At 36.9% G+C, this 17,661-nt stretch overlaps 1 protein-coding gene across 1 annotated transcript in view; it reads left to right on the top strand.

Annotated features, from left to right (window-relative positions):
- Positions 1-17,661, top strand: part of SUGCT (succinyl-CoA:glutarate-CoA transferase) — a 329,571-nt gene that overhangs the window by 124,840 nt on the left and 187,070 nt on the right. The window contains exons 11-12 of the mRNA XM_059818897.1: positions 2,136-2,233; positions 14,363-14,465. Of these exons, the coding sequence (XP_059674880.1) occupies positions 2,136-2,233; positions 14,363-14,465 (201 nt within the window). The remainder of the gene's footprint in view (positions 1-2,135; positions 2,234-14,362; positions 14,466-17,661) is intronic.

Below are 17,661 nucleotides of genomic sequence, written 5' to 3' on the forward strand. Positions count from 1 at the left end.
ATGACAGCGTGATGCAGGAAGATGAATGGCACGTTAATGAATAACTTCTCAAATGTGCATTTGTTAGTCACAAAAAAATTGAGACGAACATATATAGACACGCAGCTTTACAACAGATGGACATTAAGTTAAAGCTGAAGTCAGTAACGTTAATTAAAACAGTAGAGTGAGCAACTCCATATGATCATTTTTCATATAACTCATCAAATGGAACCATAGTTTTCTAATTAATTTCTCGGGTTTTTAAGTTCTTATAAGTAACTATTCACTATCATTTACTTTGAACAACCTTGCATGATTTTTTTCTCTAAAGCAACGATTTGTAACTCCAAAATAGCGGTATTAAAAAGAGGAGATAATTTTAAGGGGGTACCAATATTATTGTTAAACTTTCAGATAGGAAAAGAAGAACATTTTCTAAAGTTAGGCTATGATATGTTATGATTTTCATAAACTAGATTGTGTAAACACAGAAGGAAAAGAAAATATGCTGTGAATTAAGTGTGAATGGAAGATGCTAGATTGATGTTTTATGTTACCTTGCAGATAAAAAATCTGCAGAGAAGTTATGGAATACGGTCATTGTTCTAGCATAACTTACCTTCGTTTTCATGCTTAATTTTGTCACTCTAGGTGACAACTATGTCAAAAGTGACTATCTGTTTTGAATATCTCTAAATACGTTGAAAGAATATCTATTTTGCTGATGGTTTTAAGTCATCAAGAGCTGTTCACTTGGAAGGGAAGCCATATCCTTATTCACTCCAGCAAAGTGAGGAGTCATTAAATGGTAGTGGCCTTGGTCTGAACCAATCTCAGAGGAATTAGTAGAATTTTAGGTTTGAGGCAAATATCAGAGAGATTGACACCAATCTATGTATCACTTAGATGTGGTAGTACATAGGCATATGGATTCAAGGAGTGACTGAACACGTTAATAAAAGAAAAATACTAAATACATAGATCGCTAAATACCTAGAAAACAGCTCCAACTCAGAAATACCTTAATCTAAAGATGGCTGGAGTTTGGATGAGTATTAAGGAGGTATCATATGTACGGGCCCTGTTCTTAAGGTCTGCCTAAGCATCAGCGCTCAGCTACAGGCAGGGATAGGATGATGGGCTATAGGGACTTCAGCTTTGAGCCAGTTCTGGTTTTTTTGTAAGCCATGTTGGAAATGGCCCTGTAAAAAAGTGTAGCATGTTTAGAATGTTTATAAGACTCATCATAAGTAAAATTGATCTTGAGTACATGTTAGTGAGTAAAAATACATGAAGAATATGTCCCAGTCTCTTTCTTTGTAACCTTCTATTCTGCTTTCCTCTGTAGCTGATGTTATTCGGATATTTTTATTAAATTTGGAAAGCACAACTCATTCTGTTAATTTATGTTCTATACAAATACATTGTGGCACGAATAGATAAATTATATAGTAAGTATTGATTGTCCACAGAGCTACTCTGTCTCATAAATGCCTCTACAAAATTCTAAGACTCATTCTCCACATTTAATTCCCTTTATAGTATAATTCACATTGCCTTTGCATGATGGTTAAATTTCTAATGTGCCAGGTGGGAGTTACATATAGAAGATATATTTCTCCTTTCTTGGAGGTTATACCACCAATTGTCTTTATTAATTCATTTGGAAGAACTCATAAAGAAAAACTATGACATTTCAATAGAAAAACACCTTTTCATTTTTTTTGCCTTTTTGACAGAAATTACTGAAGTGGAAGGAAATATTCTTATACGTAACTTTTCTCAGTATAGCATATGAAGTACGGTTGTATTTCTTATTCTGTGACATATAAAACTTAGTGCAGGATAATCCCACAGATCTCTCCAATCTCACAGTAATAACTTAAAAACTTCTACAATAAGAATTTCTCCTAGCTAATGGTGAAAGCTACAAACTAAGATTTGGATCTTCAGTTTAATTTCTGTCTTTTTCTGTACTTGTTATGTAACATTAACCAGGAGGCATTATCTTTTCTTAATATCCTAATCTATATTAAAAGATTAATGAGAAGTAGAGGTTTTTGGAAAGCTATCTTAAATTGGTAATGAATTTCCTTAGCTATATAAATATCTCCTGCCAAGCACATTTCTTACTCACCTTTATTTTTACTTAGATCCTGAATTTGCCTGAAGTTAGTAAGGATTCCAGATACAAAACTAATACACTCAGAGTCCAGAACAGAAAAGAACTTATTGACATATTGTCAACCCGGTAAGTTAATTAAAAGGGGAGAAATGACATTTAATCTGTTAATGCAAATAGTCATGCATAAGAAGCTCTTATCACATGAGAAATTTACTTTACTCTTTTGGGATACTTTTTTAAAAAAAAAAAAACATTGAGAACACTTACTGATGTTAAATACACTGCCTTTTGCACACAGACTATGGTGCGGACGAGCAAGAAGCCAGACCACAGATTTAAGTGTTCAGAAACCATTTTAACTTATTTTTAACCATTACCTTGAATTTTAGTGAAACAAGCAGTGCTTTCTGCTTTCCTGGATGAATGTAACTCCTGGAATTAAAATGCGTGAAGCACCGTTTGCTTTTGCTGTGACTGGGATTTTAAAGTTTAAAGAGCTGCTGTATCCAAGGGAGTTCCACTTGATGCTACTCCCTCACTGCTGGTTCTATATTGTGGTACTCTGTGCCCCAGATTCTCCCTGGGTCAATCCTTTTGAAATCAAAAGGATATATGCTTAGTATTCTACGTGGGAATAATCCTATTAAATACTTTAATTAAAAATTATTTAAGAGGAAGCTCAGGAACCCTTTATTTGAGAGATCAAAATAGCTTAGTTATCTTCCTCATTCTGTTTGAGAAGGCCTTATTTCTGTGGAGTGCTCTTCTATTCAACGGAGAGGATGATAAATTTATATAACATAAGAAAAAACCTAATCTGTGTAAAGCTACCCAAAGCTGGCTTCAGCAACACTTCATACTTCGGGGGATGAGCAGAAGAGCCAGTGTATCTACTGTTGTCAATGATTCAAGAAAAATCACACTATCGTTTTGACATTTGGCCTGTATAAGTCTTTGTCAACAAATGTGTAACAATTATCATTCACGCAATTTTGGGGTTTCTTTTTGGAGCATTAAATCAGATGCCTCCCCTTTTCATTCCATCTGAGAAAAAAGTTTCAGTAGCAGACCCCTCCCCCTCCTTGCAACCCCACACATTTTTTGGATATTGAGAACCAAAATCACCTTGTGTTAAAGACTGTAGAGAGAGTGATTTTGCCTCTTCCTGTTGCACTTGCACTTTTGTCTCTGTCTTACCTGTCCATTTTCAGGCATCCTGCCCCCGATGAAATCCTGAAGTAGCAGGTGACTTTGCATTTTCAAATAATTATGGTACAACTGTTCATGATGAACTTTTGGAACTCATCTTTTACTTGCCTTCCTGTAACAACTATATTGTGATAGAACAGAATTACCCACTCTTCCTATAAGTTTTAAGCCCTTGAAAGGGAATAGTTATCTGTTGACCTACTTTTGAGCTCTTACATTCTTGACACTTAATCTTAGTTTCAAAGTTGATTCATGTCAATTTATTACTTGGAGTTAATTTCATTTAATATGGCATTTATCTGATGTACTCTGGTACCTTAGGAGAGTGCAGTTTTGCCATCCATAGATCAATTACTTAATAGCTTGTTGCTTGTGTTTAATTTTGAATGCGGGGGGCTTTTATGGGCAATATCTGAATAAGAAGATAAAGTTCAAGGAACAGTTGTTCTTTGAATGAATCGCCAGAATTCTAATTTGTTTTTATATCTGTAGCTATTAGTTCATCAGATTACCTCATTGCTCTTTCAGTTACTGCTTTACGTCTTTTTTGTCAGAGTTTATGTTCTGTTTTATTAGCAACATTTAGGCTGAATTTCTGTGTAATTTATATGCACGTATGTGACTATATACACACTTTTGGAGTAGACATTTCCAATAGTATTCTGTTATGTCATATTATTGTGAATTCATCTGGCATTCAGTTTTAAAACACTGACTATAACAAACACCTTTGGCATTCGAATGGAGGTTGAATATGTTTCCATACACATTCCATGGTAACTTTGCTTTTATTCACTAATACACTGTTGTTTGTAAAATTATGTGTGGTTCATTTTTGAAATTACTTAGAGAATTAAATGAATGGTTTCTCAGTGCTGAAAAATGTCAGCCCGTGAGAAATTAAGGGAAATGACAAAATAGTAATGGCAGAATTTCACTGAAAAATACATTAATTAAATCACTGATTGCTTGATAGTGTTGCAGCTTCCAGCACATGGAAAATATAGACCTAAGGTGCATTAGTTGGAAAGAAACACCTGCAGACCCTCCCATTCACTCACTATATGTAGACTGCTATCCACCTCACAATGGATTTTTGGAGACGTGAGCTGGAGCAGCTTAGAAGAGTCATGATTTTCTTGACATGGGTTCTACTACCGTCACTTTTGTTGAGATGAGCCCCTCCTTTGTGCGGTGGAAGGCAAAAAGGAACATGAACATCCATTAAGGGTTTAGTCAGGCTGTTCATCCATGTCTCGTTTTGATGCTGTGCCAGGCAGGTTGCATACAACTTGAGGCAAAGCAGCTTTTTGCCAGTGATGTTGCAATGGAAAAAGTCAGCAAACTTGTTTGGCGTGCCAGGCTGAGCAGTAAAAAGCAGGTAAACATTTGCATCTATGTGTAGGAATCGGGTGATTCCTAAATGTTCCTTCTCTTTTGTACATAGTTGGAAACATAAATGGGAATTATGGTCCTGTAGTGGGATCCTTTGAGAGTGTTGCTGCTGCTAAGGCCAATGAAAAGATTGACAGATATGGTCTATGTCTCAGCATCTCAACAGTAATTACGGTGACTAGAAGCACATGACAGGAAACATATAGTTGTGTTTCCTTCCCTTTCCCCCAACCTCTTTTGCTGCCATTTTCAGTTTTTACATCCCTCCTGTTCCACTAAGTCATTGGTATTTTAAGCACTATTTGTATGGCAGATACTTGGTACTGTGCAGCTGCTTGCACAGTACATGTATGTATACTTTTTTGTAAGCTGTTGGTGCTGTTGTAATCTTATTGAGCTGAGGTCCCACCAGAGCCTAGAGTAGGCTTTCATTGACCTATCTAACCTGTCCCCTTCCTCCTATCTCTTTTGAATTATTTCCAGAGGTATGGCTTACCTTTTCTTTTCCTATTTTTCTTAATTTTCAAAATGGGCTAACTGCAATTCATGTCTGACTTCTGAGCACTTAGTAAGTGCAGGAAGAAGGACTCTTAGCCTCCTCCTCTTAAGAAAAAGGATTTCCCAGGTTTTATTTAGGAATAGCAGGAGATGTTCAGACCTCCTCAAAGGGTCAGGAACTCCCTGAAGTCTTGAGCATTTAACTTACTGCATGTGCGGAGCTGAAATTTTTAGAAACATCTGAACTCTGAATACCAAGGAGACAGCTGATGCCTTTCATTTGCTAGGGTAAATGTTAAGCAATTGAGACTCTGGCCACAGTTTTATTCTAGTTGTGTGCACAAAGGAAACATTGGTACAATCGGTCAACGTTAAGGAATGCTGTTTTTTTAAAAAGAGGCTGTATCTTGGGAATTCTTGACTCAAATGACCTCTAATTTAGATCAATAATTCTACTCACCACCTGCAGTAACTGTGCCAGATTTCAAGGCCGTTAGATAAGCATGGGGATTATATAGCACTTAGAAGAAATTGACCTTTAAACAGAAGACTTTTCAGAAAGGTGTGAAATGACCTATTCATCACAGTTGATGTCCTGAGCTGAGTGAGAATACAAGATGGAGATGAATATGGCTTGAGACATAAATGTAGCTTGAAACAACAGCTCTGAGAGGTGTGAATTGCTCCATTCATTTCAGAAAGAATTCTCTCATCCTCTCTCTTCCCTGACAGAAATGAAGAGTGAAGCACATCTGTCCTTAGCTCTTCACTACAGCTTGCTGTCTGCTTACAACATCTCAACTTGCCTCTGTAGAGTACACATGAAAGGGACAGAGGGAGAGCAGGTAGGGGGGGATAAATTCACATATCCGTAGGGATTGTCAGATCTCAGTAAAAGGGACTGGAAGGTAGACCACTCTGGAGTGGTATGCTGCTTCTGAGAGACCCAGCTCTCACACTGGGGCAAGAGGAGGGAATTACAGAAACCAGTCCCAGATATCTTGAGAAAGGGAGTGTTTTTCAGTTCCATCTTCTATGGGGAAATGAGTACAATGCTGCAAGAACCACTGGGTCATAGGATATTCACAGGGAAGAAGAACATAGGCCTGTGGGATTTTTAGTACTTGTTTTGCTACTGGTGGTGTTATCCCTTTCCCATCTCTGGTCCTCTTTCTGCTGTGCTCTTTTTTTCCTATCCCCATCATCTTCCTCCACTTCCTATGGCTCCCTCAGCTTCTTATTTCCTTTTTCTCCTCCCACTGCTGACATTTGCACATCTACTACCTTTGCTTTACAAAAAAGGCAGTTTTGGTGCCTTCTGTATCTTCCTCTTTATTTAAGTGACTTTTTCCCCAAATGACAACAAAGCAGAACTCTTACAAAAGCAAATGGCCTCTGAATGCCTTCCTTTCTTGGGTGTGTGCCAAGAGTCAAATTTAAAATGACCCTACCTGGGTGGAGGTCAGGTTCAATGGCTACTACAGAGGCCCCTGAGACTCCCAGCTCATGTGAGAACTGACAGACTACAGAGTGCTCTGGTTTTTATGTTTCCAGTGGAAACCTCTGGTTTGTGAGTTAGATGCACATCTATCCACGAAAACCAAGTTTTAATTGTTGCTCCGTTCTCCTCTACTGCCCTTCCGCTATTACCTTTACTTCATCTGGAACAAAATAGTACCAGGCACAAAGTGGATTATTTTGTACATGTGTATATATACATAAGTATGTGTATATGTGCGTACGTATGTCAAGACATACATATATAGCGTGTGCATGTAATTTCAGATGCATCTGTGCAAAAGCTGGTATAATGCCAGTTTTAAGAGAAGCTGCTTTGGGGAAGGGGGCTTAATCTGTTGACCTCCTTCTTCAAATTACTCCAGAAGCTGAAAGTTAATCCTACCCTGCCCCTTGGTAATGTAGACACATTTTAAGACAGTGCAGCTAAATGTGTAATCCAAGGTACTTCAGGAAAATAACCTGTAAATGGAACAGAGTGTGTGGGTTTGTATGAGTGCAGGAGGAAGGGGGATAGCAGACATGGCATCAGCCTTTAAAGTGAAGAAGCTCACATAATGAAGAACACATAAATTCATCATGATTAGTGCTCCTGCAGCTATAGCTAAATTATTGTAGGCTTAAAATCAGAAGTGTTAAGGCTGGAAATGATTCTGAGTGGAACTTCTATTCCTAGCACTTATATTTTAAAGCCCTTATTCTTGACTGTTCACCACAGCTGCATGTTTGCGTATATAAGTGTGAGGGGAAAAGGAATGAGCAGGAAGGAAGCACAGAGGAACCCGATCCTCAGTTAATGAGGTCTTTGCTAAATTGTTTCTACCTAGTAACAGAAGAAGAGGGCACCTAAAGGGGAAAGTATATTGTAAAATGTTTAATTTGCCTGATGAGGAGCACTGTTAAATTCACACTTGTTGAGACACACCCAGTCTCTGTAAATCTCCTTCCTAATCCCCACCATTTCTTTTTCTAAAGCAAGAGCTTTGCAGGCCAAAGTCACTGGTGATAAACGTTACAGGAATGAGCATCTGGTTGTTTACTGCTTCAGCAAGACAGGTGTCTGAAGTTTGAAAGAGAATTGCCTTCAATGGGGCACAGCTGGTGAGGTTTACTTTCCCCAGGCATCTACCTCCCCGTCAGTGCATAGACGGTTGAGCGGTGTAGGCATCAGGTACCAAACTGCCACAGTTTGCTTTAAAATGCTTTGTTTTAAAGTGTTATTAGTTCTATGTTGACTTCTGCGTGCGTGACTGAGAGAGATCCAAAATGTCTCAAATGTCTGAATTTTGGACTGGGTAAGCTAATGGGTGTTTTCTGTGTTCATTTCTCACCATTTAATAAGCCTCTAAGCATTTTCATGCATAAGTGTGAAGTTCAAGATCCTTCCTAAAAAGGAACTTGCTGTCTTTTTTCTGATGACATACATTACTAGTTACAAGGCTGCTGAAATCAAGGGAGATCTTTTCATTGATTTTTGAATGAGCTTTTTGACCTGACCCTTCTTAGCTCTTTACTCCCTTTGAGTAGTTAAAAGAACAGCAGCAATAAAAATCAATATAGTTTTCTATTATTCTTAATGTGCCTGTACTGATGTGTGTTTACCTAGCTGATTTTCAGTTATTTTGCACTTTGTCGTAGCTGTAGAAGTTACAGTCCTTTTGCTTGCTTGAGAAAAAGAGAGGAAGGCTTGGGAAAAGTGGTACATTTCTAATGTGCATAGTCTCACATTATCTGAATCCAAAAAGAACTAGTTCTGGAACATGCTAGATTTACTACTTAGGAGCCATTTTACAACGTGGACGTATTTCCCTCTCTTGGGTATGCTATTCTTTAAAAATCATATATGGTTCTAAAACAGCACTCAAAACTTCGTAAAGGGATATGAATGTCCATTCATCTCTAGCACAAATTCTGTACCGAAAGGTGAAGGTTTATTAATGGTTCTATTAAACTGGTAACAGTATTTAAAGTACGCAAAAATTCAAAACAAGTTTCAGGGTGGATTTGTGGTACCTACAAATATCTGGGCTGTACATTATGTAGCTACCACTTGCAATCTACTATATGTGACATCTTTTAAAATAGTTGACATGTCTGTCAGCAAAACATGTCAGTACAATCATGTTGATCCCAGAGATTTTAAGGGTCTGTTGTGGTTTGCTGAGTGATTAATCAGTAACCAAGAGGAGACTAATTAGACACTAACACAGAGATGCTTACAGACTATTGAGTAAATACTAGAGTATTCATTCTGAAAACTCTAATTGTATATTTACTGTACACTAAGGGATAATGATCCATTATTTGAATTTTCCAAATAATTTTTTTCTATGACTTTGATTTTGTATAGTGTCTTCTGTAGATCCTACTGTAAGAAACTATTTTACTGAGTTAACTACCATTAAAGAGATGATTAGTAGTGAAGAGAGAAAATATTGTGGATATTTGAAAGTAAATAGACTGTTGATAGAACAAACCAATGCAAAAACCATAATGCAAACTCGGGTTGTGCTAGAAAACACAAGAATGCTATTGTGGATGTTAGCAAGAACAGAGAAGGTTTTTGTGATTGATTGCATGTAGAAAACCTATTACTAATCCTAGATGTTGCTGTTCCATCTGCATTTGGTAGCTGTCCAAATTTCTTCTCTAAATTAATTGCTGTAAGCTTCCTATAGAAAAGAGCAGTGTTTTGCTTTAGTAGTTCTTCTAAGCTTGCTTTGTGTGGAGTTGGATGGGTTTATCCATTAGAGAAATGTGGATGCCCTTCCACGTAGGATGTAGCAATGATTGAAAGTTTCCTAGGAAACATGGAAGATGGGATATATGCAAAGAATGCACACAAAGTGGATTCATTCATGCTTTAGAAGTCTTTAGTTCATTGAAAGAATATTTGCTAAAAAAGAAACAAAGTTTGCACTAATAATTAACAGGATGAGGAACTTAGTACATTTTAATAGAACTCGGGTATGCTTCTAACTCATTTAAAGGCAGACACTCTTTCTTTTTTTTGCAATTAATGATCCATTTGCTTTTTTTTTAATTAGAATTTCTTAGAAAGCAGAAGGGGATTTAGGTCTTGCTTTTCAAGAAGCAAAACTACACTCGTGTTTTGTGTAAGGAAATAAGGTGTAAGCCCTTTTTATTTGATATGTAATTTTTGGACTTTTGGAGGCTATTTCTTATATTGTGCTGTAATGGTTTTTGATTAATTTACTGAGTGTATAGTTTTAATTTAGCGTTTTTCATTTTATGGTGCCTGCTGGATTTACAAATTTAGGAAAAATATATTTTGTTGGATTTCTTCCCATGAAATAACATTTCAAGTAGTTCAGCTCATGCTACGCTTTCTATTTTTATAGTATTTTTAAGCATGAAATATCTTTAATGTTAAATGTTTCAGAATCTGATGCCTCATTTCAATATTGCAGCTTCAGTAGCTTCATGGGTGCTGTGTAATTCAGCGCAGAGGAGGCTTAGAGTACTGCTTAAAATGCAAATAAGACATCATGGAGACTACTAACTCTTTCAGTGAAGTAAGCCTTACTACAGGCTTTGCAGTAAAGGTCCTAGCAATGGGTTTGTTCTCCATTTCAGTACATATCCTTCTTTTTTCAGAGGTGTTTTCAGAAAGAGCCTACATTCAAGCTTCATGCCACAGACTAGTACAGTAAAAAGTAAATTCTTTTGAACTTCTAAAATACTGGTGGTAATTGTAGAAAGCTAAGCTACAGATTTAAAATGATTCTACAAATAAATCATAGATAATTTAAATGCTAAATGAAGCATTTTAGAGGGATAAAGGACTCATCTGGAAAATATATGAAGCTGTAGTGTGAATCGCATGGTTGCACTCTCCTGCAGCCACTGAGTATCACTGAGGGTCCATGGACAGATAAACATTCATTACCAAGTGTCACGCTTCAGAGTTCAGATGCGGTACAGTCTTGGATGGTTTTGTTCTAGCTTCAGTTTGGAAGGTGGACCATTGTTTAGCCTTGTATGTGTTTCCATTAGTGATTTTATTTACATATTTATATAAAAATTACTTTTGTCCCACTGAAAGACAGCAGATTACATTGTAAATTTTTCAGTTAAGAGAAGGAAATTATATACTAAGTGGGATATTTATTAAAGGCAATACTAAAGCATAGAAAAATGTTTTAAAACAAGTGTTAAGGGAATGAGGATTGCCTAGGCCTTGTAAATTCCTGCAGATAGAGCTTTTAATTTTCAGGAGAGAATTTCAGTCTTTTACTTGTCTTGGAAGTTTTTGTTGAAAGTATTTACTTGATATTTTGGAGTGCTGAGCATGGTATCAGTTCATACCTAGCAACCTAAACATCAGCCCTTTAATATAGGGAAAGCTTATGGTATTTATTTGTGTAAGTGCTATTAAAAATTGTATTTAGATGGAGGGAATGATACATACAGGTTAGCAAAAAAAAAAATTTTAAAATTTGTGCAGCTGACATCAGGGAGGTAAACTTGGGCATTTTTTATCCACGCCTTATCTTTTATCAAAGTTTGAAACAGTATTTCTTCCTTAATGCTGTACAACAGATATTTCAATATGTAAACCACAGCTGAATGAACCAAGTAGTTGCATGCTGTTGCTTTCAAAATTTGAATAATAGACCTTTATTGGCAGTGGTGATGTTCTGTTTTGTTTTTACACAGTTTGCTTAACAATATGCTCTCAACAGTCTCTTTTTACCACAAATAAAGGATGCTATTCTACATCAGATTTAGGTCAAGAGTTTCAATTTCAAGAGACAATGCTGTCTTTCTCCTTTGAGGGTGATAGAATGTGGGATTTTACATCTTTGATTGAATTTAAAGCTTTTACCAATTCTTTCCAACCACCAATAAATTAATAAGTAAGATGAAGAGAATTGTTAGGTCCATTCAAAACAAGTACTTTTTAAAACAGAATATCACTTGTTTTCCACAAAATTGTGGTCATTTATATTTGTCTGTTACATAGGAAGGAAAAAAATCTAAGTAGAATCTAAAATTTCAGAAATTCATACAGCCCATAGAAATCTTGCAAAACTTGCGCTCACTTCACTTGAGTCACTTGTAATAATGTCACTGAAGAAGAATGTATGTGTTGAAAATTATTCAGATTTACCGTGACATCAGGAAGTAGCATACTGATTATGCAGCTGTAGATAATTGACACTCCAATTGAAAAGACTTCATTTTCAGACTATCCTTTAAATCCCAAAGTTGTTTGTTTCTTTTAAACTCAGGAGAATATTTATAAACTCTTAAAAAGAAGTACAAGGAACATAATGTTGCAGGGCTTATTTGTTACTAATAGATCAAGGGAATGATGATACAAATACTGAGAATTACAATAATTTCTTAGCACCAAAGTTACGACGCCGAGTCCAAGAGTCCTCTTGTAGATGTGCTGTCTTTTGTTAGAAATGAGATAGTAGTGGAGGTTGAGGCGTCGGGAAAGAGTAGTAGCTGAAAAAAGCTTTTAATTTATAAGAAGGGAGTTAGTGGGCCGTGAATTGTGAAGCATCTCAGGAGGGAAGTGGCTCAGTTGCTAGCAGAGAATCAGCACAGTTTTGCATAAATAGCACCAAGAACTGATGGGAAACAGTTTTTTGTGCGAATCATATTTACACTGTACAACAGTTTGAGTCCCAAACCTTAGTAATAGAAGGCTATGAATAACAAGAATATATGGATTATGAGAATGGCCACCAAACAGAGAGTACTGAAGGGAAATACAAATTATATTTTAGATTAAAATCATGCTTTCCTAATGGCTGCAATCACTGAGGAAGGAAGGTTATCTACCTCTCTATAGTTACCTTTTCTTTCTCTCTTTGCTGTAACGTACCTGGTTCTAGGTATGGTCAGCAGTAGAGTACTAAATTAGACGGACCCTAGATGTGTCCAAAAGTGGCATTATCTTTATGGCTGACTACGTCTTTACCGTGAAATAACTTTAATGTTCAATGAAGTGTATAATTGAACAGTGCAATAATCTTATATCTGTTTTCTTTAGAAGTGATGCTTCATTTTATAATACATTTTGCACTCTTAAAGCCTTTTACTCTCATTTTTCTGTATTATTTCTACTTGTATTACTTGATAACTTCACATGTATTCAGCAGGAGTAAAGCTTCTATTTCTGAGGAAGAGAAGTGCAAAACTTGTGGATTTTCCTACTTATTTAGAGTGCAAAATGCGTTGGGTATCAGTATTTATTCCCTCAAAGCTTGGGGAAGTCATTCCTGCACAGGGAGAAAGAGATTAACTGTGAAGCTTGGATCCATACCTATGCCATATACTTACTAGAACTGTAACTTGTCACCATCACTAGTTTTTGGTTTTTTTTTTCCTTTAGTCTAGAAGTAGCATGAAATACTTTGCAGCCATTCTCTGCATATGTATAAAAAGAAGTTTACAAAGTTTGACTTTGTACTTATTTAGGGGCTTTTGTGCTCTTGGGCTTTGTCTCTATTAATTTTCTGTCAGAAACTTGGAAGGTTGGTTTTTTTGGTTTTTTTTTTTTTTTTTTGCATAATAATATGCTAGAAGTAAAGCTGAACGTCACTGACATTGTTCTGGGTAACGCTCGGGGAACTCTGAACTGGTGAGCTACAGAATACCAGTAACTGAGTGTCCCTTATCAAGGTTTCTATTAATCTCATTTTCATCAGGTCTTTAAATAACACCTAATTTCTTTTTGGCGTTGTACGTATTGTGAAATAGATCTTTCCTTTCTAATAATCTGGTAGGTCTCTGTTATTTATCTTCATGAAATTTAAGATACGCTCTGCAAATAAGTTCGCCTTTAATTCAGAATCCCACACTGCTGCAGAAAATACCATCTCTCAGTGCCTGGTATTGCTTTGAGTGTTTTCTTCATGTACATAACTCTACTGGGCAGATGAGGAATGAAAAAGTATCTAGCAAAAGAGGGGAGACAGTGGTGCTACCAGCTATGGAATTGAATGCTTAGGAAGAAATAAGCTGAGCTTTTTGTATGTGGCACAAGGACCTGGGGCGCTCTGTTCACCAGCGTAGGCACAGTGTGTATATACTGAACCGGATGTCCTTAGGATAGGTTATACAATCGCACAACAAATAAATATGTAATCAATGTTGTTGTCTGACCAAAAAATGTGGTGTTAATCCTGACATATGTTTTGGATGTAATGGAGGAAAAACACTGTGGTGCTTTACATGGGCTTTTAGTGAGCAGTGCCGTATGTTAGACTCGTACCCACATTATATCTATCTTTTTGTTGTTAAATATGTACATAAAAGAAAACAAATGTGAAGCACATTAGTGTAATTAAGGACTGGAGGAAACCCATTGATCCTTATTTGAAACTGCTGATAAATTTAGCTTTACATCACTGCTGGATTGCTTCAGATGATCAGATAGAAATAGAAGTCAGTTCAGCTACGTTCTTTCCCCTGTGTCTTTGGGTTTTGCCTTTCTGAAGAACACGTGTAGTACATTTTCATTATGTTATTCACTGCTTGGGAAGAAATCAGTGGGGAAGAGTATGGAAGCAGTGAGAGAGGGAGGAGACGTGCTATACATTTTTTCGGAATCTGAAAGCACGGAGTTGAAACCACATGCTTCTTATTTGTTCTTAGGTTTTCCGAAAAAGCAACGATCGAATGGTTGCAGCTCTTTGAAGGTAGTGGGGTTCCATATGGCCCAATCAACAATATGCAGCAAGTATTCTCGGATCCTCAGGTTGGTTCTCACCAAGTCTTTTCTATACACTATTACATGTGTTTTACAAATGCTGAGTAATGATCGCTTTTCCTGCCACTCAGACCTGATTTCAGCTACTTCAAAACGGGACTTGAGAGTTCTATGGTGGATTGAGTTTAAGCCAATAATATGGCATAGTAAGAAATAAATACAGATACTTAAATGAATTATATGCTTGGGAACACAGATTTTGCCATAATGCATTAAACCATAGGTATTCCTTGTCTTGTATGGAGTCTGTCTTTCAAAAATGGCTGGTAAAACAGGGATTACGTAATTGCATTTTGTCAGATAAATATGCAGAAAAGTACCTTTCTTGCTGTCCACAAGCAACCGATGGAGTATGGATAACCAGGATCTATGTTTGAATAAAAGGGGAACTTTTTGACTGGAAACAGATAAATGAATCACAAAAGTCATATGCAAAAAGATTTTTAACCTTTTCTTGGCCTGGTCATTTCCCTGGCTGAGAATGCTTCAGCTTTTTATTTATTTTAAATTTTAAGTCTTTCACTGAATTGCATCTATACTTAATTATAAACAGTATTTTTACTTTTGAGTATCTCCAGAGTTATATTATCTGCGTATTCCCTGATCCCTCCCCTTCTTCTCACCCTCTGGCTTATGATGGGTTAAAGGGCCCAACACAAACCGAATTATACTGTCTTGAATAGTGCAACAGAGTATTTTATGGCTATTCTGTTGTGTGATGAATCTCCTTTAAATTAATTTCTAATAATGAGAGTAACCAGAAAAATGATTGACCCTTGGAGGAAAAAAACAAGCAGCCAATTTTGTATGTGTCCATGTCTACTGTCAAGAAGTGTTTGTCAGGATCGTGAATACGACTGCAGTCTTTGGGAAGGAAGAACAGGCATAACAATCTCTATCATGAGGGAATATGTTTATAATAAATGTTTGTTATAAATATGTTTATTATACTTTTAGAGGTATAAGACAATATTTGTTAGGCTACTGCAAGGAAAGAATTTTTTTTTTTCTTAAACAAATATGCTCCTTCTCCTTAAAATGATGTAGTACCATGCTGCAAAGTATGCACGGGCCAAATTTTTCACTTCATAACTTTCACAGGAATTAAGGTTGGACTTTGAAGAACATACAGCAAGAGTCTTTATTTTACTCAGAACGTGGGTGACTTGGCTGTACTTGGGGCAACATTGGAAAAATATTCTTTGCTTTTTTTTATAATGCTGTGAATTCTGAGACGTCAGGTCCACTCTGAAAGAGATGGCATTTTTAAAACATAGTATGTCATGAGATGGCCATTACCTCCCAAATTGAAAAGAGGTTAGCCTGGTTACCTTGGTCTTGTTAGAATTCACCTAAATATTATTTTTGTATATATATTATTTTTATATATATGTCAGGTTATTACCTGACATAGTTAGCCTATCCATAAAAGGTATCACAGTGCTTTGCAGTCAGATACCACCATATGGCAGGTTTTTAAAAATATTTTCCCGTAAAGGGGCATCCTGATATCCTCCCCCCCCCGCGCCCCATGAAACTGCTTGAAAATGTTGTCTTTTCTACATGCTTCTCTAAAATAAGTGGCGGTCAGACACTGTGTTCTTATTACTATTGGAAATGGGATGTCAGTATTTGTGGCGATGCTGCATGTTTATACATTTGTTTTGTTTCTGGTGCTGCCTGCCTCCTTAAGCATTTTCTCACAGTCATTGTTCTGTTCAAGGGGAGGGGGGGGAAAAAAAGACTGCAGTTCTTTCCTCTTCTTTCTTGAAATATGGAAAAGTGTTGGTATCTTAAGGTATTGCTCTTGGGGCAAGATATTTACTTATATAAAATTAAGCCCCCACTCTATCTTTACACATGTGAGAGGCCATCTAGCAGACCAGCAATTCAGAGAGTAGTGTACCCAGCCTCTTAAGTATATTTTTCTAATTTCTACACAAATTTTTATTTTGACGGTGAAGACTTCAGACCTTCACAGGTGGCTTCATTGCCCTGAGTCACTTATCCATAGCTTGGATTTAGAGGCTTTAGGGACAATTCAAGCAAAGCTTTTCATCTTCACGTTTGTTCCGAACTGCAGTTTTTGCTGTTGTACCTTGCCCAGTCTCCCTCCACTTGCTCATCCTTCTGGTGCTCTATAGACAGCATGTGTCTGGGATAAACACACATGCTTGTGTATAGCTTTGCTTTTTCATAAGCCAGTCTGCAATTTTGGTTTCTGAAACCTCAAAAAGCATGACAGTGCCCTGAAACTATATCTAAGACTAGGGAAGAAGTCTAGCAACACCTGAGACTCTGTAATCTAGGTATTCTCCACACAATGAAATCCCAGTTATAACAGAGAAAAGCCGGCACCTACCACCACCATACTGTGATCACAGCAAGATTTTTCTCATGTGTAAAGCTCAACCCAGTCATTAAGAATGAGAACTTTGTAATCGTTCTTCACAGTGCTCCCTTTATAATATGGTGGGGTTTTTTCAGGCTCAGTTTAGATCAGAAAATGCATTTCTAGGAAAGATGTCACTCAGCTTGCATTTAATAACCTTACTTATTAATACCATGTAACAGCAAGTACAAACAGCGTGATGTAAAATGAAAGAGTTTATCATAATGCAGTAATCTGCTTTTCATAGTCATTTACTTTCAACCATTGCAAAGACTCCAGAAAAACATCAAACATGGGGATACTTCAGTATATACAAACTCTAATCTACCTCAATAGATAATAGCTAGGTTTTGCTAACCTCTTCCATCTTGGGTGTTACCAGCAGAATCGGATCTAAACACAATTCTAATTTTTGATTTCATTTTATTGCCATTGTCTTCCTATTTGATCTACGGATTTTGATACCCATACCGCAACCATCATTCGTTGTAAGTGCAGTCTCGCACCATTAGTGACCAAGATGCTCTGCGTGGATGTCAACAATCATCAAAGCACATACCAGCTCAGCTGTCAGCAAAGGGTGCACCGGGCTGCTACCAGCCAAAGACAGAAATCCTTTGGGAGGGGGGTGGAATAATGCAAAGGAAGAATGGAAGCAAGTCTGAGGAGATGGGAAAAACAAGTAAAGATGACTGAAATGGTCTAATGGAACTTAATCAGCTACAGGTGGGTTGTGTTTTCAAATTTTATTTTAACTAAAAGGACCTCAGAACTCTGAAGGCCAAGAGTGGT

This window comes from Gavia stellata, chromosome 6, assembly GCF_030936135.1.
Source record: "Gavia stellata isolate bGavSte3 chromosome 6, bGavSte3.hap2, whole genome shotgun sequence".
Lineage (NCBI taxonomy): Eukaryota > Metazoa > Chordata > Aves > Gaviiformes > Gaviidae > Gavia > Gavia stellata.